At 29.8% G+C, this 19,988-nt stretch overlaps 2 protein-coding genes across 2 annotated transcripts; one reads left to right on the forward strand and one right to left on the reverse strand.

Annotated features, from left to right (window-relative positions):
- Positions 1-1,965: 1,965 nt before the first annotated feature.
- Positions 1,966-4,594, reverse strand: LOC114180889 (cation/H(+) antiporter 15-like). Its single transcript, XM_028067182.1, has 3 exons — positions 4,403-4,594; positions 3,286-4,293; positions 1,966-3,189 (listed from the first exon to the last, which is right to left on the reverse strand). Exons 1-3 carry the CDS (start codon positions 4,592-4,594, stop codon positions 1,966-1,968), a joined length of 2,424 nt encoding a protein of 807 aa, XP_027922983.1.
- A 10,165-nt stretch (positions 4,595-14,759) lies between these two features.
- On the forward strand, positions 14,760-16,396 carry LOC114182308 (heat stress transcription factor B-2a-like). Its single transcript, XM_028069156.1, has 2 exons — positions 14,760-15,210; positions 15,306-16,396. The coding sequence occupies exons 1-2, from the start codon at positions 14,944-14,946 to the stop codon at positions 16,059-16,061; spliced, it is 1,023 nt and encodes a 340-aa protein (XP_027924957.1). The 5' UTR covers positions 14,760-14,943; the 3' UTR covers positions 16,062-16,396.
- The last annotated feature ends 3,592 nt before the right edge of the window (positions 16,397-19,988 follow it).

Raw genomic sequence — 19,988 nt, forward strand, 5'->3', positions numbered from 1 at the left:
TGGAGTGACACACTGTCAACACCCAATTTCGTCTGGCTTAATAAAAATAATAGAATAATTAATAATAAAAATATATTTTTAAAAAATAATAATAAATAATAAACAAATTAAAAAATATAATATAAAAATAAAAATAAGTAATATTTTCTTTTTATTTTTCTAAATAATAATAACATGATAATAATAATAAATAAAAAGAAAAAGATTTTTTTAATCTTTTATGTGTTTTCTTTTGACGCCTTGTTTTTATTTTAGTCCAATATACTTTATTCACCCACACCGCTTTTACTTGCAACTAATAGCAGCCCAAAATTTTATATTCTCACTCCCACTCTATGCTTTGTCATTTCTGCTCCAAATCAAGAAGTTAATGATGAGATTCTAATATTTAGAAGTAGAATCTGTTTTAATTTTTAGAATCATTTTTTTTTTCAATGATAGTTGATTTTGTGCTCTGATTTTATGACACCTCTTTTATAGATAAAGAAAGAAAATAGTAATATGATTATAAACAATATCTCTTACTAATTAGAATTAATTTTCCTGATCACGTTTGATTTTGTGCTCTGATTTTGTCTGTGATTTGATACCCATAATGTGATAATATTAAAACCAATTCTTGCCTTTTAAATTTATTTGTAATAAAGACTGACTTTATTACGAAATTATAATGTTGTGTATATAAACCCATCAAGCAAAAGAATAAGGACAAATTTTTTTTCCCTCACTAGAGACCTTTCTCTTACTCTAAACATACAATTTCTTTTAACCCTCACCTATAAAAAACCCACTCACCTTCGATCGTCACCCTTACGTGCTTCTTGGTGTGCCAACACAATTATTATAAATCCAATCTCTCGTTCAGGTTCACAAAAATTAATTCTTGTTGTGTTATGTGGTCTTTGTTGAGATTTGGTTATGATTTTGGTTGAATTTGATATTTTCACCATTTTCTTTTTGATATAGAAAAAACATTATTGTCATGTATTCTTGGGTTCATTAGTTTTATAATTAATTTTTGTTGATTGCATTGGGTTGTGAAAGTTGTTGCATGAATAAGTGAGAGATATCATGTTTTAACATTGTATGAATATGTTGTGCCATGTTTTTCATATTAAGTTTTTTTTTAAAATTTTTATTTAATACTTTACAAATAATAAAATAATATGTTTAATCCTAAATGTTAATATGATTGTCTTACATTCATAAGAAGAAAAATACTATAAGTTACAGTTTACTAGTATGTAACAATATAATATATCATCGACAACATAAATTTTACCTATACATATCTATTTATGGTGTCATTATATCGTTAATTGACCAAATGATGTCATTGATAGTAGAAGAAATAAAATGGACATTATCTCATTAATTTATCATTATCATTTTTCTTTGTACGTTAGTTCAAGTATGCAAACCTCAAATTCATGTTATTAAGAGGAGTATATAAAAATATAAGAGAGAACAAGAAAATAATAAAACTAAAACGAGATTAAGTTATAAACTAAGGTGAATAAGGATGCATATATACATGTATTTTTCGAATAAAAAGAAAAAAAAATTTGTGGAGAAGAAAAAAATTGAAAATAAATATTAATGTATAATAAGAAAATTTGGAAAGAAAAGTTGGACTCTAAAAAAGAATTAAAATTAGTATTAAAAAAAGGTTAAGAAAAATAAGCAAAGTAAAATTTGTTCGTTTATTAGTTTAATTGAGGAATATAAAATGATAAAAAAACAAAACAAAACTAAAATTAAACATAGAAGAAACTATATGATGTTGAGCAAAGAATCATATTTATTAAGAAGTGAATTTTAAATTTAATTCAATCTTACAAAACTGGTTTATCAAGTAAGGTTTGCAACCACTTATATATTTTAAATTGATATACATTAAGCTGAAAAAAATATTTTCTTGTAAATCCTTGTGCTTCATTGTAAACCTTTATGCTTATTCTATCTTCAAACGACAGACTTAAAGATGTCTTTGTTAATGGCCTTCTGATTAAGATTATTTCCAAAATCCATTCCCCCATATCCATATTGTTGAACAACTAGCACAGACGATCGTGAACCAAAGTTGTTTGACACCAAAATGTCCCCAATAACTCCAAGTTCTAAGCACTCACACCACTCCAACAATTTCGAGAAGACCTTAGAATTCCTACAGTTTCCTTGTCCAACTATGTAAATATCACAACCAAATTTTTCTATCTCATTCAGAACTGTAGGAATATCTTGACCACTATGAACATCAATCTCTGAGTAGGATATTGAATCATTATTGTTAACTACTGTAAGTCTAAATGTGCTTATATACTCTTCATCTAACTCTTTTTGTTTGTCTGTATCTATTACCGTAGATAATATCCCTTGTGCTTCATCATGAACTAAAGCATCTACTTCTGCCGCTTCACCCAGGAGAAGAATCCGAACCACTGAGAGTTGTGTTCCTGAACGTCTTGCCATCCTCCATGCAATGGCTAAGGCTTCACGATCATCAGGGCCCCCAACAAAGACCACACAAATATGAAGGTTAATTTTGGGAACTAACCCAAAATCCCGATCAATAAATATTCCCACGGAGCAGGGGGCACCTTGCATTACATTTTGGTTTATATCTTTGTATACAACACTGGTTACTTCTAAAGTTAATTGTTTGTGAAACGGAAGAAGAATTAAGCTTGTGCGTTTCTCCTCTGCTGAGTGGTATATGTCCTCATGAATAGTTGTATATGCTGACACCACATTTAAGGTCTCAACTCTAATAGCATCATATGCCTCTCCAAGTGCATCAATTGTGTTGTGAATGCTTTCTAACTCTTCTTGTGACCTGGTCAGGTTTTGTTCTCCAAATTGGCAACAAAACTTCCCTATATGTGTAGCAACTAGGGCAGCAACACGTCCAGTAAGTTCGACAAGGTACAAGGCAAAAACATGCACAGGGGAAACTCTTGTGGCATTAAAACATTCAATTATGCTAATCATGCTTGCAGCTTGGCGAGTATTATGAACACATGCTATAATTCGAAGCTCTGCATCAACTCTTAGTTTTTGTATGGTCTTTAGCTTATTCTGTTCAAATTTCTGTCTTGGTTTATAGACGACATTTATGACCGGAGACACAACTATTGTCATCAGAAGAACAGCAGAAGTTATAACAGCATAGGTAGGTACAGAAAATATCTACAATAACACATCACAAGAGCTTATGGATTAGACTACAATTGTATATATAAGTAACTGAAGTAATTGAATGCAATATTTTAAATAAATCAATACCATTTTGTCCCAAGCAATGTTCAACATTATTAATGCCATGGCACCTTTATTATTCAAAATCAAGCCCAAGGTCAAACCATCTAGAATACGCATACCAAAGAAAAATGTGACAAATAAAGTGCTTAAAATCTTTATAGCACACAATAAGATTATAATCAAAATTATATAGGGCCAACTTTCTTGGGAGAAAATTGCGATCAACATAAGTCTCATCCCAGTTCCACTAAAGAAGAGTGGTACTAAAAATCCGCCAACAAAATCATCTGAAATTGACATGAATAATTCAGCAAATTTCCCATGAGGTAAAATTAGTCCAAAAACAAAAGCCCCAACAATGGCATGTGAACCAAGAAAATCTGAAATACATGAACAAGCTAAAACCCCCATGATTATGAAGAGCAATTGGTTATCATTCCATTCATCTTTGTCTGCCTTGCGATCAATAAACCATTGAATGAGTGGACGTACAACAAAGATGCACACAACAATGAATAATATCGTGCATAACACGGTGTAGATAACTCCTTTACCATTAATTGAAAATGGAACAAATAAAATGAAAAGAATCCAACCATAGGTGTCACTAATCATGGCTGCTGTTAAAGCCTCTTTACCGAGACCAGTATAAAGGAGCTTAAGCTCAGAAAGTGTGTGTGCTACCACAGGAAAACCTGTAACAGTGAGAATTAAAGTCCAAAGTATATAAGCATTATTTGTACTTTCTTCAAGGGGAAACATCGTACTATGTCCATAAACTTTTCGAAACAAAACATATAAGCATGGTGCAACGAGTATGGGAAAAATGATCCCAGCAATTGCGATGCTTGCTGCTTTCTTGTTCACATTTAGAATGTTATTTAAGTTCATCTCTAATCCACTAAGGAATGCATAATAAATGAGACCAATGTGGGAAAGGACCTCAACGTTGACAATCCCATTTACCGGAAAAATGAACTCAAAAATTGTTGTGAATCTTCCAAGTAATGGCGGTGTAAGTAGGAAACCAACCTACGTAATTATAATTTAGAATGCCCACACATTACATTGTTAGAATGCCATGTATCATAAATTTTGAGATAATTATCATAAACAAAACTACTAAGATTTATTTACTTACTGAGATTTGTGAAATGAGACGAGTTTGATGCAGTGGTTTGTAGATTATAGAAAAGAGACGAGATAACAAAACAGTAAAAGAAATTTGAATTGCCAGAATAGGAAGCTCTGTTTTCCAGACTTTATCGGTTTTCCAAAATTGATTAGGATTAACTATGGAAACATTGTAACATGCAGGTATTGTGTCCGTCATTGTTCCTTTGATTTTGTAATAGATACACTTACTCTTGATGTTTTTTCTACTATGGTACTTTCAATCTTTATATCTTTTTTTCTTTTTCTCACAGAACCTAAGATTAAAACACATTACTGGTATGTAACTACATAACACATTACTGGTATGTAACTACATAACATATTATCGACAACATAAATTCCAGCTATACATATCTATTTATGGTGTCACTTATCTTATCTTATTTTATGGTTAGTCTCATTTTCTGTTGTACACAATAAATAGTCAAAATTTTCTAAAGTTACATATTTGCATTATTATTTTATACATCAACTTTATTAATGTTTTATAAAATATTTAAATTTTAAAATTTTCAGTTTATTATCCGTTATCATTGTTTAGAGAAAATGAATTATCATTTTAATTTCCTATTGATAGCTTATGTGGTTATATATATTCCTTAATATAAAAGAACATAAAAAATTAGTTTTTTAGTTTTTTGTGGGAAAAAAATCAAGTAAATCATTTGTAAAACAAGCATGCGACTTCTTCTAGTACATACAAACACAATAACATGCATTCTTTATCTTGTTTATATTTGAAATGTATGTGCAAAGAGAGTCAAGAGCATTGAATTTTTACCCTATCAATGAACTAATCTTTCCAATGCCGAACTTGAAAATATATTAAAAAAAATTTAACTATATTCATTTTTTTTATAGAAAATTGTCATGTTAATTTTTAGGCATGTGAATAAAAAATTAAATAATTTTAAATTAATTTTGCAAACATAATTATTATGAAATAAATTTTCAATTCAATTATAGATTTTAAGATAAATTATCCAATTAAAAACTATTGAATGTTTTAGTAGATAAATTTTAACAATTTAAGTTATTTATATATTTTCTTTAAAAAATTCAAAAGATTTTTTGAATTTCTTTATTTTTCATTTTCTTTAATCTATAAAAAGTTAGATATGGGTGAACTTTATATTGTAAGAAAACAAAAGTAATATAGTGCTCAGATAAATTAATAAAACATCAATATTTTATACATAACACGTTTTCATCATGATTATTTATAATTACATATTATTGAGATGAAATCTTAAAATTAAATTTGAGTATGATTTGGGTTAGATTTGTGGTTAATTTAATATGTTAAATTTAATATACTATAATTTAAATCATATAAATTATTTGGGTTGTAGATTATTTTTATCTTTTTTTTTCCTTCATTGGGTTTATCTCCTTACAATTCTTCAGAAAAAAATCACTTATTATAAAATTTAAAATAAGACAAATTGTAAGTAAGATTAGCTTAATTTCCCAATCATGATTCTTTTCCTCTCTAAGTTCAAATGGCTTGGGTGGTATCCAAGGTCACATGGTAATCCTCTCATATTCCCTTGATGAATTTCATATGATAGGATAGGATACGATAGGATATGAACTTTGGAAAAGCTTATAGAAAATTTATCTGTTTCTAAAAATAGTTCATGTAAATGATTAATTATCTTTTAAATGTTAAATGAAATATTATATCATTTTAAATGTATATAAACATGAAATACGGATTTCTTTTTCCAACAACTAGACATTGAGTTAGGTTGATATGCAAATAGGAATTGGCCGAAATAACTGAAATTTTTGGTGGTGTTATTACATATATATAAACAAATAACATGACATTTTACAAAATTCATATATCACACTTGTGGTAAACATTTGTTTAAATTTACATTTGATTTCGAACAGATTTAATTTATAAAATTTTAAAAATTATATTATAATATAAAATATGAGATATTATATAATTATAATATAAAATATTATAAGTGTCGATTATTTTTAGGATTTATAAAAATACGAAGGATATAAAATATATTTTTATTACAATATATTATGGGTATATTATGTGTATCAAACTTCGTTATTTAATAGCTGTGTCGGTTAGGGTATTATCTCTCTTTGTTACAACTTACGAAGTACGACATTATCTATTTCAGAAGTTTCACGAGACTAACTAAGAGCTGATGCTTGGTTGCATTGCATGTCCACACATGACGTACTTGGTCCCTTCACTCCATTTTCAGTGAGTTGTCCAAATCTATGTATATCTTCTTCTGTTTGTTTCTGATATAAATGTGAGCTCTGAAATATGTCATTATTTAATAAAGTCTAATTTCAGAATATTATTATTCACATTTTGTGAAATGATTGATATTGAATAGGCTTTGTGTCATAATTCCTTAATTTTATTTTCACTTTAGAGATTAACTTTTCACTCGCTTTTTGAATAATTCCTAGCTATTTTTGTTATTATTGTCATATCTTTTCAATAAAGGCTCTTAAATTACCTATATATAACATGCAATAATAGTTTATTGGTTTAAAGGACAAAGTCTATAGTTTAACATAAAATAAAAGCAAAGTGATTTTTCACCACTTATTTGAAATGGGTAGAATGGCTACAATCAAAGTTTGTTCTCAAAAATAAAAAATGTACTAACAAAAGATATATTTAGGTTAAAAAATTGAAGCTTTTTGTTATATATACCAATTTTCCTAATTAGATTATAGTTTTTATCTTAGAAAATGTCTGGCTTGATTTTTTTTTTAAATCTTCATTTCTTCTTCACTAACCCAAACAGTAGAAATACCGTATCTCTCTTTTATTTACTTTTCATTAGTGTCATTTTCCTTGTTCCATCGATGGAACATTTCCTCCTGTTTTTTCACCCATTAAAATGTATGTGGAAGTCAAATTTACCCTTTGGTTAGACAGTGACATTTTAAATATTAAACAAAAACAATCATATTTTACGATAACTTTTTGTACAAAATATTATGCTTTTTAATTTTTATTTTTAGTGTAATAAAAAAAAGACTAATGGTCTTTATCGTATATCTATTTTAAGGACAATAATACTATAACTCTCATTTTTAACTCCCATATTTTACTCTTTGACGTGGCTTAGTGTGAGTCAGCTAGACTAATGGTCCTTGACGTACCACTCATTTCACTCCATCTTGCTATTGTGGTGCTCAATTAGACTCAAGCTTTCATTCTCCCCAATTACATACGGTTGATTTTTTCATTCACGTGTGTCCTAAAAGTTGTTTTTTATGTTTTGACTCAAATTTTATTTTGTATTCAAATGTATAATGTTCAGGTTTGAGATATTGGTCACAGATTTAGAATTGCGAAGATTTGGGTTGAAAAACTTCAAATGGTCATAACTTCAAATTGGTCACAGATTCTAAGGTATATTTTTTTTTTCGTAGTATTTTTTCACCAACATTTTCATACTTTATAGCTTTATTTGAGATACTCAAAATACTTGAAAAATTCTGGAAATTTTTGTGGTGTATTATTAAATTTTGTATTGATTTTCCACGATTTTAATGGAGGAAAATGTTGGCACAAAATTAAAAAAAAAACCCACAATTTGACGTTTGTTGTCCCTGCAACAAATGTAATAGACGTTAGTTGATATTTGCTCAGTGACAACATGTGTCAATTTAACGTCTTCTACTATGATGTTGGACCTTCAACAGACGTCAAAAGCCTACAAGAATCTACGTTAAAAGTCATTTTTGTGTTAGTGTAAGGACATTGCACACTAATAAATGTTAAGATTTTCATGTTTTTTTATTAGTTAACATATATTAATTTGCGGGATAAACTTTACACAATTATTTTAATAATTTGATGTAATTTTTATCAATAATATCTTTTATTAATAATTTGAATTTGAAAGTGAAACAAAAGAAGAAGAATTTGAATTAATAATGAGAAGAAAGCATTGACTATGTCATGATTTCTATAAATCCAAACATTGCATAAGTAGTGGAAAAGTTAGTATATCATGTCAAATTTAGGTGGAGAGTACTAAAATGTTGTTAAGAGAATTCTTAGACATATTAGGAGAACCTTACGTTTTGGATCATATTTTAGAGGATAAAAAATTGTTGTTAGACTCTATGTTGCACGTTTCTATGTGTATGCACTTGTATGAGCAGCACTAAGTTGATTTATCAAAGTTATAGTATATTATAATTTTTTATTACATAAAGTAAGTCATTAAGCATGCAAGAAATCTATATACATATAAAAATTGATAGAGAAATTTGAGGACGAGTAACAAAAATTATTATGCATATATATAGATAATGAAAATGTCTTTCCTTTTAAGACAAACCCATATAAACATATAGATTTAAATATTCGGTTGGTCCTCGTTTTTATTTGAAAATCTCAATTAAATCATCATATTTTTTTTAGTTTCAATTTAGAACTAATGTGTTACAAGTTGGTCTTTTCCGTTAGTACACTACAAACGACGTCAACTGATATCCCACACTTCAGCTCTAAGTTTTTTTTTTCAATATTTTTAAATTATAAAAAATTGTCACATGTTAAATGAGCGGTTTGTCACATGGTAGAGGAAGTGTCACGTGTCACTATTGTGGCAAGTATCATGCGAAAAACCTCAATTTAATTCTTATATTTGTTATTTTATCTCAATTCAATCATTTTTTTTTTATTTTGGAGTAATTTCATCTCTCTTCAGATTAAGCCCAAATTTAAATTTTTATATAAATGTGATAATGATATTTTTATTAAAATTGATATTTTTAACGAGATTAAATTTATTTAAATTTATAGTTTACATCAAACTCTATTTAAATTTTATTTTAAAATTCTAAATAAATATATTTATTTTAAATTGTTATAGACTATTTTAAAATTTTACATTTGAATTTATAAAGTTGTTATTTTTAAATCAATTTTAACACTTGTATAGAAATTATTAATATATAAATATTTGAAACAAAATTTAAATAAAGTACAATGTAAAATATAAATTTAAATAAACTTAATCTTGTTAAAAATATTAATTTTAATAAAAATGTCATTGTAATATTTATATAGAATTTATATAAAAATTAAATTTGGATTCAATCTCGAGAATAATGAAATTGCTTCTGGTTAAAACAAATTGGAACTCAATTGAGACAAAATAACAAATATAATAACTAAATTAGGATTTTTCACATGACATTTGTCCCAATAGTGACATGAAACATGACCACGTCAAATTGCCTCTGCCACGTGGCAGGACCCGTCATTTGACATGTGATAAATTTTTTTAAACTTCAAAAAAATAATAAAAATTTGAAAAAAAAATCTAAATAGTCACAAACTGATACGTGACACATCTGTTAACATCATTAATATTGTACTAATGAAAATATCAAATTGTAACACATTTTTCAAAGATGAATACCATATTGAGACTAAAACAAATCTAATAACCTAATTGAGATTTTCAAACAAAAACAAAGATCAATCAATGGTTGAAATCAAACAAATCAAACACATATTAACACTTTGTTCCCGACACAATATAAGATAAAAATATGAAAAACATAGCGAATCTTATAATAAAATCATTTTAACACTTATAAGTTTATATGACATCAATCCTATCCTGACTAATAAAAAATGTAAACAACATGAATGATAAAAGAATAAACAATAATGATGTTAATATTTGATTGATTTAATCAAAATCTGAGATAATAGTTGAGAATAAAATAAATAAAAGTCTCACATCATTGATTTTTTCTCTTTCTTCCATGCATATTGCTATAAGAGGACACTTATGGTTCCTTATTTCTCCCTCCCAAATAAACTTCCTTTTTCTTAGTAAGAGAAAAATTAAGAGAAAAAAGAAACAATCATTTTCCTTTAATGTTCTATCAATAATAATATTTTTAAAGAGAGATTGTTTATTGTTTTCACTTGAATTTTAGAGAGGTGTTTTTCTTACATTCTTGTACATTGAAAATTATGTTCTTCTATTCTTATTTTCTATTTTAACTCAGTTAGTGTTTTGTCACTTGAGCTGATATTTCACTAAATACAAATATTTATGGAAAGAACTTAGTGATTATAAGCATGTACACATTTACAATGTCATTCAACCTTTGGTTGATTTCATTCAAGAAAACTAGCATTCTTGTACCTAATGATAATGAAGTTGTGGATGAGATCATGAGAAGAAAAAAGAATTATTAATAATAAATGTTGATTATGAAAAAATCTATGATTCAATAAGATGTGAGTTTATGTATTATATGATAGGTATACCATATTTTTGTAGTAAATAAATTGGTTGGATAAAAGCTTGTATGGAATTATTTATAGTTTATATATTAGTGAATGAGAATCCAACTATGGGATTAGAGAACGAACTAGTACAAATTTATCTAAAACTCTAAATTGTAGTTATATAAAAATTCCTTTTAAGTATCTAGGCATGCCTACAGGAGGAAACCTAAGAAAACAACAATTTTTTACAAGATGTGGTGGGTAGGGTTAGGAATAAATTATCTAGACGCCAATGTAGGTTATTGTCGTTTATCAACATGCATTTCTTCAGTATCATTATTTTATTTGTCCTTCTTCAAACTGGCAAAAAACACATAACTTACGAAAACATGGAAAATTTCATTAAGGATGAGAGTACGAGGATAGGAAGATAGTTTGGATTAAATGGAAAATTTTGTGCAAACCAAGGAAAGAAGATTCTTAGGTATAAGAGATACTGAAAACTTTAACATGACTTTACTAGCAAAACTTTGGTAAAGATTAGGTGTGGAAAACCAAGAATTATGGGAGGATGAGTTAGAATCTAAGTATGAATCATAATGGAACCTAAAGTTAGTGGTATAGAAATGAATGAATAGTAGTGATGGAATGGTTTACACAAAGTATATGAGGAAGGACAACAAGAAATTGATTTGATGGCAAATTACACTAGTGCATTTTTTTGGTTTTACATCGCCTTATAGGCCTTAGTTATTGCAGAACCGAAACCTACAAAGACGCGGTGACATTTTTACAATTTTTCAAACTTTTTTTCCCTTAGGTCAAAAGCCAACTGAAGCCTATAGGGGCTTTTCTGCCTCAGTCAAAAGGCAATCGAAGCCTATAAGGCATTAAAGTTCCTTAAAATTTCAAAAAATGCCATTGGTAGGAAAGTTTTTGGCCTTAGGTGGAAATGGACCGAGACAGTATGCACTTTAGGCCTTAGTTATTAATTGAACTGAGGCCATATATCTTATTTAGGTCCCCAAATCGTGAATTGCAACATTGTTCCTCTTCATCCCCAAATCAAACCTTTATTGTGCGATTCAGAGCCACCATAGTGTGTTGCGCATTTTGATCATTGCAGGTGCTTGGTGGCGCGATTAGGGTTTCTATGAGCATCAAGATGATGTTTCAAGGTGCAAGTGATTTCAACGGCAGCTCGCGGTGAGGCTGAACTCACGATGCAAGCGCTGACACGTTCGTTATTGTGACGACGATTTCCGATATGCTTGTGTTGTATAGGTGGTATGTCGCGACATTCGCGTCTACAATAGAGGTCTGTTGTCGTTCGTGTTCTGCTGCAGGTTAGTTGATTCTGTGGTGGTTGAATGGACTGGTGCGAGGCTGCGGTGGTCGACAAATTTGTATGTGGCGGCAATGTGAAGAAGATGGTCGCTAGGGTTCGAAAACTGCAGGTTGTGTTTTTGCTTCGGTTAGCACACTTGAGGTCAAAAGTCATGCCATTTTGGCCTCGCCCTAATATGCCTCGGATCTGGAACCGGAACAAAATACCAAAATCAACTGGTGCCAAAAGTCCTTATTGCACTAGTGTTAGTATGAAAAGTTAGGGTAGGGAATAAAATCAAATTCTTGGAGGACAAATGGGTGGAAAAATGCCACTTTATTATAGGTTTCTTAGACAATATGTTATTTCAAATTGCAAATAAAACAATGGGGGAGTTAGGTGGATGGAATGATGGTAATTAAGTATGACACTTGATATGAAAAGAGAATCATATTAGTTTGAGAAACTACCTAAGAACAAGAATTTAACCAATTCATAATAAGGTAATACTTTAGTAGAGAAAGTGAGGACATATGGATTTTAAAAAATCAAGATAAGGAGTATTTATGATTAAGTTTATGTATGACACACTATGATACAATATATGCAGGAAAAACACTAGTATGTTTAAGTCCTTTTGTAGTGTGAAGACTCTCCTGATGACTAGAAAGTGTTATTGAATAAGGTATCAACAAAGGAAAACTTGACACAGAATTATATAATGTATTAACAAATTATGCGAGCTATGGAAAGAAAAATATGAAAATGTTAGACACAGTTTTTCGTTACAAAATAGTTCAAAAAGTCTGAGAATTGTGTGATAAGTAGGTAGGAATAAGTTGTGTTTACCATATAACTAACTTTGAAGAGTTCCATCTAATGGAATCAAATGAGAAACAAAATAGAATTTGAAAGAGTTTTTGGATAGTAATTAATTGAGAAATTTGGAGTCATATAAATAAGGTAATTTTCAAACAAGAGAAGATAGGTGTGAAAGAAATATTTTCCACGACTACAATATTCTGACTGGTACCTAAAATCTCCAAGCTATAAGGGTTGTACATTTTAATGGAATATTAACTTTTACCTATATAGCATCCGAAGGTAGAAACAAAGTAGATATACAAGTATATTGTATCATGGGGTGAAAATAGAGAAAGTATACCACTAGGGATGCCGAAACAAAACATTGGCCTCCTACCAACCTACATCCTTACACAACCAAACTATGCTACGTATTGAGTAGGGCATTTGTGAGAACATGTACTTTTTAGAAAATATTTGAGATGCGATTCATAAATTTTTATGGCTAAGTTAGTTTATAAGTAGCACAAGTTTGTAGGGGCTAAGTAGAAGTTGACCAATGAGCTACACTAAAAAATAGAAATTACTTTGGACAGCAATTGTGTTTTTTTTTTCTTTAGTTCTACGCGTGTCAAGAATTCTACAATTAAACTATCATCTACAACAATACACTACAGTTAATTAAAAAAAATCTATTTTTAGTCTTACTTAAAAAGTAAGTATCCTAGTCGTGCTTGGGATTAAATTCTCTTAATGAATAATATTAAACATGTTTTAGACTTTAACTTTGATGTTTAAAAACAAAAATATTGTCATTAGATGATAACTTGTCTCACTAACAAAATCTCATCCATTAATATATAAAATTATGGGATATAAAATTATGAAGATGTCCTAACCCACATATAAAACAAGATAGAAATAAGACATGCATAGAGTTGTTACTTCGGATCTGTGTTTAGATGTCCCAAATACTTTATAACCATAGTTTTTTTATGGAAAAAAAAAAAGAAAAAAAGAAGGAAGATACAGTTCAAACCAGATGTAATAGTTAACCAACCAAATCAGATTAAGATCCTCCATTTACAATATCAAATTCTTAAATCTTGTTCTGTACTTTGGTATATATAAGAGGAGAGAAATAAAAAATATGCATGTTATTTTATAGTTGTGCTTCAAGTGTCACAACCATAGTTTTACAACAGAAAGAGAATCTCAAACCTTTGTTCCAAGATTCGCAGTCAACTTGAGTCCATCAACTAAAATATTACATTGCATTAGAAAAAAACTATTGCCTACAAGATTATATACACCACTCAAACTTAATTAGAAACCTTTTTTTTCTCTAATGTCAATAATATAACTACAAACCCTAGTACCAAAGTTATTAAATATCCTCTTTGAAGAGAAGTCATGGCAATTGAGATGGGATGCAAATCTTACTTAATTTGTTGTTCCCTTACCACCTAGCAAACATTTTATGGTTCAAAAAAAATCTTTGTACATCTTTGTACGAACTACTATAATTGTTTCTAGAAGCAATTATTTAGCTTGGTTTTCAACAATCCACGACTTAATCTTCATTCCACATGGAACCCAAATACTACTCTCGTGATGATTGGTAGTGATATTTAAACAAAAGAGAAAAGGATTTGAAAAAAAAAAAACTAATAAGTGTAAATAAAAGAGAAAATGATTTGAAAATAAAAAAATAATAAGTGGGTGTTATGATTTAATTTGAAAAAAAAAATTGTGAAAGATAATGTATTTGTTTTAGAAAAGAAGGTGTAGAAGTTTCTTGAATTAAGAAGAGGCGTGGAAGCTATGTTTAGGTGGATGCTGGGAGAATTCCACACCCATCAACATGCAACAAATGTAGTTATTAATAAACAAAAGAAAACAAATACCTTATTCATACGGAACTTTCTCGACATAAGATGTAACGCAGTACCTTCTCGCCCCTTCCTTTCTATTCTTTCTCCTAACTTTCTTTCCTTACTTTCTCTCTCCCTCATCCTTATATTTCCAACGGAACCTTCTAGAACCACCATAACCCCAATCTCTCTCCCCTATCTGGCGCGCATCCACACCATTCATCTGCGCCTCTTCCTCCATGGCTCCGCCGCCTCCGGTGGAACACAACGCTGACTCCACTACCACCGCCTCTGCCGCCGCAGACTCTCAGAGATCCATTCCCACACCGTTTCTCACCAAAACCTTTCAACTCGTCGACGACCAATCCATCGACGATGTTATCTCCTGGAACGACGACGGATCAACGTTCATCGTCTGGAACCCTACCGTCTTCGCCAGAGACTTGCTTCCTAAATATTTTAAACACAACAATTTCTCCAGCTTCGTTCGCCAGCTCAACACTTACGTAATTCATTTCAACTCAATCACTTCCGATTTCTTGTTCCTGCTTATTTTTATTTGTTTTCCTAATTTTCTTTTTCGTTTTTGCCTGATTTGCAGGGATTCAGGAAGGTCGTACCTGATCGGTGGGAATTCTCGAACGAGTGTTTCCGCCGTGGCGAGAAGCGGCTTCTGAGCGAAATTCAACGGCGGAAGATCTCGTTGCCGGCGCCTTCGACGTCGCTGTCTCCGACGGCTCCGGCGACGGTTGCTGTTCCGTCGCCGATGCCGTTGACTGCGATTCCGATCATTTCGCCGTCGAACTCCGGCGAGGAGCAGGTGATATCATCGAACTCGTCACCGTCGCTCGCACCGGCGGAGCTCATCGACGAGAACGAGAGGCTTAGGAAAGAGAACGTTCAGTTGACGAAAGAGCTCTCGGAGATGAGATCGCTCTGCAATAATATTTATGCTCTCATGTCAAATTACGCGAACGCCAACGGTAACGGTAACGGAAGTTACCAAACGGACGGCGGTGCTGGTGGCGCTCAGGGAAGTAGGGAGTCCGGCATGACTGCGGTGAAGCCGCTCGATTTGATGCCGACGAAACGGATCTCCGGGGAGGACGCAGCGGAGTTGAATCCGAAGCTGTTCGGTGTGGCGATTGGAGCGAAGCGCGCGAGGGAAGGAGGAGGAAGCGGTGGAGATTGTGGAGAAGAAGGAGGTAGAGCAAATAAAGATACGCTGCTGCGTCTTCATCATCCGGGTCCTGCGGACGTAAAATCTGAACCGTTGGATTGCCAAAACCACCGCGAGAATCAGGAAACGCCGTGGTTGAGTCAGTGTCACATAGCAAATCAGAGGGTTTGTCATTGACACGCGGCGATAGTTAAGTGAAGGAACATTTTAGATTAGATACGCAATGGCGTAGGGAATCCGAGACCCGGCACGCGGAGACGCACGTGAGAGTGTCACGTGCATCGTTTAACCGTTTGGGACCGATTCCCAGAAGGTTCTCAGAAGTCAGAGGAAAACGATACTTTGTAGTCTTCTTTCTTCTCTCTCTTTCTTTCCTTTTTTTTCATTAATTGGATTTAGCCTGTAGATTTGCCTTTGAGGGTAGTGTTGAAGATTTTATTTAGCCCTATTAATTATTTTTCCTCAAAATTCTTATGTGAATATGTTAATTAATACCATGCTGCAAATTTGTGATTGCTTTTGGATTTTTCTCCTCTCACCTTTTAATCTTCAACTTAATTTTTTATGGAGATTATTATTACGACCTTAGAAAAGATTTCGTAAAATCAATCAGAAATTATCTCTAACTTTTTGTGAAAGCTGCTGCGCTTGTTTTGTTCCTAATTTCTTTGTCATGAATTATTATTGTCATATATAAATATTATTGTATTATTAAATGTTAAAAATTATAAAATTAATATTCGTTGAACCAGTTTAATTAGTGGCTTTAACTAGTATTTGACTGTTCGGTTTTCATAAAATAGATTTATTCACATTAATAAATATTAAACTGAAATTGAGTTTGGGGAGTGATATGGAGAAGAATGATATTCTAGAATAGTTAAATCAGGTTGGAAAAGGTGCCGAACCAATACGCGTTTGGAAAAAATCGAAACAACGTTGAAAATCTTGGTAACTGAAAAAAGAAATAAATGAGATAGCTTTCATATCGGTCGAATTAAAAATGAATTAGAGAGGGAAAAAAAGCAGAAAAGATATTTAAGTGGAGAATTTTCAAGTGAATTTTTGTGTTCTGTATCATGAAAAATAAGAAGAAATCTATGTATGAATTGACTTGTTTTGAAGGGCAAACAGGGAGAATCATTAGGAGAGCTAATTTAAATTTAAAACATAATTTTAATTTAATCGTCTAAGAGATATGCACCATAGTTGTTATATATATACACGTGAGTTATACTTAATTAGGTATTAACTATTGGGCACACTTTTAGAAATTTCTTGCTTTGTTTAGAAGATCTTGTTTAGTTGTCTATTGCATTAATTATTTTTAATAATATATATTTATTTCATATTAATAATTTTCTTTCGCAACATGTATATTTGCTCACGAATTCTAAATCTCTTAAATAGAGAATTCTAAATCTCTCAAATCAAATAATGTTAATGTAAATCCATGGTTGACATTAATTAAAATGTTCAAATCGTGTATGTTCTAAATAAATTTTATAAACATAATTTTATTTGATCTTAAAACAAATTAACTTTAAAGTGGAGGATAGAAAGAACATAACTAGAAAAAAGAGGACAACGAAAGTAAAGGTCGACTGAATTAATCTCCAACCAATTTGTTTATTTTAAGTTTAAATATTATTTTAATCTTTTTTATGCAGTTTATTTAATTTGTTTCCTTTGTTTTTCTTAAGTTTAATTAGATTTCTATTTTATTAAATTGTGTTTAATTTAATATTTTTGATGGCATTGTTTATATTGATAATGACAGAATATACATAATAATATTGTTTCCATTACACGAACGATTTTAATTATGATTGTTTGTATTTTATTCGAATAAATTTTCATTTTAGTTAAATTTTGTCAATTTAGTCTCATCTTACCGTTCAGTACCCTCAACATTCACTTTATTATGATCATCATCATGTACTCCTTCATCACTCTCGTCTTCTATTTTATTACTCTCAAACTTCACTTTTTCATGTCCTTCATCATTCACTTTTTCATTACCCTCACCCACCATTTCATGACTCTTAAACTCCACTTTATTATGTATCTCACCACCACCCACTTGTCAAAATAAATGGGGCAACAAATTTGTCGTTCTTCAAATGGTAGTGTTTCAAGGAGAATGGATTAACTCCCATTTGCAATTATGATGAGCAGTGACAGAGTATTATGAGTGCAGGGGTGCCTTGGGCCCCCCAAAAATTTTGAAATTTTTTTAACAATAAATATTTTGATTTTTTTATTATAGATATTAGGTATTTTTTATTTTAATTTGTTATAAATATTAAATCAAATATTTTATTTCTTTTATAAACATAATAATTAATATTCATAAATAATAAAATATAAAATCAAATATAATAAATAATAAAGATTAAAAGGATTTATCAGGATATTTTTTATTATTTGTTTTCATTATAAATTGTGTCTTTTATAAATTGTTCTCACATTTCATTCTCATCTATTGTTTTGAAAAGAAAAAGATCTATTATTTTTTTCCTTATTTCTCCTTTATTATCTTCCATCCTCAAGGAAGAAAAAAGAAGGTAATTCTTTCGTCTTACTTGATAGTGAAATATTAATTCAATAATTTATTTAATGAGCATCTTTTATATGTCTATGCCTTGAATTTCTTACAAATTGTTCTCATCTTCCATTCTTACCTATTTTCTTTTGTTTCTGAAGAGAAAAAGATCAATTATTTTTGCTTTCATCTCTCAACTGTTCTCTTCCATCCTCAAAGAAATAAAGAAGAAGGTAATTCTCTTTTGTCTTACTTGATAGTGAAATATTAGTTTAATAATTTATTTAATGAGCCTCTTTTATATTAATTTTTTATTTTATCAACATAGAAGAAAAAATGATTGTACTGTGTGTTTTCTATAATTGAATTTTAAGTGTGATTTGATTATCATCGAATTTTCTTTTGGTATTTATGCCTCTCAATTTTTTATTAGATTATGATAAATCATTTTTTAGTATTTTTTTAAAATAGGTATATTGATGAAGAATAAAAGAATAGATTCATTTTTTAAAAGTGATAAAAGGAAAGCTAACCGTGAAAATGAAAATAGGACAAATTCAACTCTTCCAGATATTCTGAAGCATGATACTAATGTTCTAATTGTTCAATCAGAGGAGCCCTTTTAAGGTTCAAAAGATTATAGATAATTCTGAAGCATTATTTGTGATTTCTTTTTTAGTTATCGTTATACTAAGTTATGTATTCATTTTTATTGTGTTAGTGACAATAATGAAATGTATAAATTTTGGATGTATTATTTGAGCTCTCCCAAGAATATTGGTCAAGATCCGCCACTGGTGACGAGCTGTGTTAAAAAAAATGCATGTTAAACACACAAAAGGTAAGACAATAATTTTACTCACTATTAATCTAATTTAAATACAATGTCATATTGTACACTCTATCATTATCAATTTAAACAATATTATAGAAAAGATCAAATTGAACACAATTTAAAAAAATAAAGACATAATTGAATGTAAAAAAAACAAGAATTAAATTAAATAAATTTGATCAAAAAAATCAAAATAGTATTTAAGTCTTTATTTTATTTTATTTTAAAATATTCCAAAAATCTTGAAAAAAAAAAGTGTATGATATATTAGTCGACAAATAACATTTTATTAATGGAACACTTCTTGTATATTTTTGAATTTTTTTTCTTTCAAACAAAAAGATGAACATTAAATTTAATCATATATATTATATGGAATGTGTTTGGCGTCATTGTCATAAGATCCAAGAGTAGGGATATTTTTGGAAGGATAGGGAAAACATCTCATACCACCCAGGTGTTAAGTGGAGGGTTCCATGGCCATGTCAATTTTCTATTAGCTCCCAACCCTAACCACAATTTGTGATATTTAAAATTTAAAATAAAAAAATATTACTATTAATACACATAAAAAATCATTGTTCCATGTAACATTTTCAACCACGAGCATGCTATTATTAAGGACCGTTTAGTGTAAGAAAACGTTTATCTTTTCAATTTATCAAAAATTATAAAACTTCTTGATTTTATGTATCGTTTTTATTTTGATCTTGTTGTATGACTC

The sequence above is a fragment of the Vigna unguiculata genome, chromosome 4, assembly GCF_004118075.2.
Source record: "Vigna unguiculata cultivar IT97K-499-35 chromosome 4, ASM411807v1, whole genome shotgun sequence".
Classification (NCBI taxonomy): domain Eukaryota; kingdom Viridiplantae; phylum Streptophyta; class Magnoliopsida; order Fabales; family Fabaceae; genus Vigna; species Vigna unguiculata.

Excerpts from the sequence above, each read along its gene's own strand:
- LOC114180889 (XM_028067182.1), bottom strand. The coding sequence starts at position 4,594 with ATGACGGACACAATACCTGCATGTTACAATGTTTCCATAGTTAATCCT. Across the intron at positions 4,294-4,402 it reads GTCTCATTTCACAAATCTCA|GTTGGTTTCCTACTTACACC; the intron begins GTAAGTAAATAA and ends ATAATTACGTAG. Across the intron at positions 3,190-3,285 it reads ACATTGCTTGGGACAAAATG|ATATTTTCTGTACCTACCTA; the intron begins GTATTGATTTAT and ends GTGTTATTGTAG.
- LOC114182308 (XM_028069156.1), top strand. The coding sequence starts at position 14,944 with ATGGCTCCGCCGCCTCCGGTGGAACACAACGCTGACTCCACTACCACC. Across the intron at positions 15,211-15,305 it reads TTCGCCAGCTCAACACTTAC|GGATTCAGGAAGGTCGTACC; the intron begins GTAATTCATTTC and ends CCTGATTTGCAG.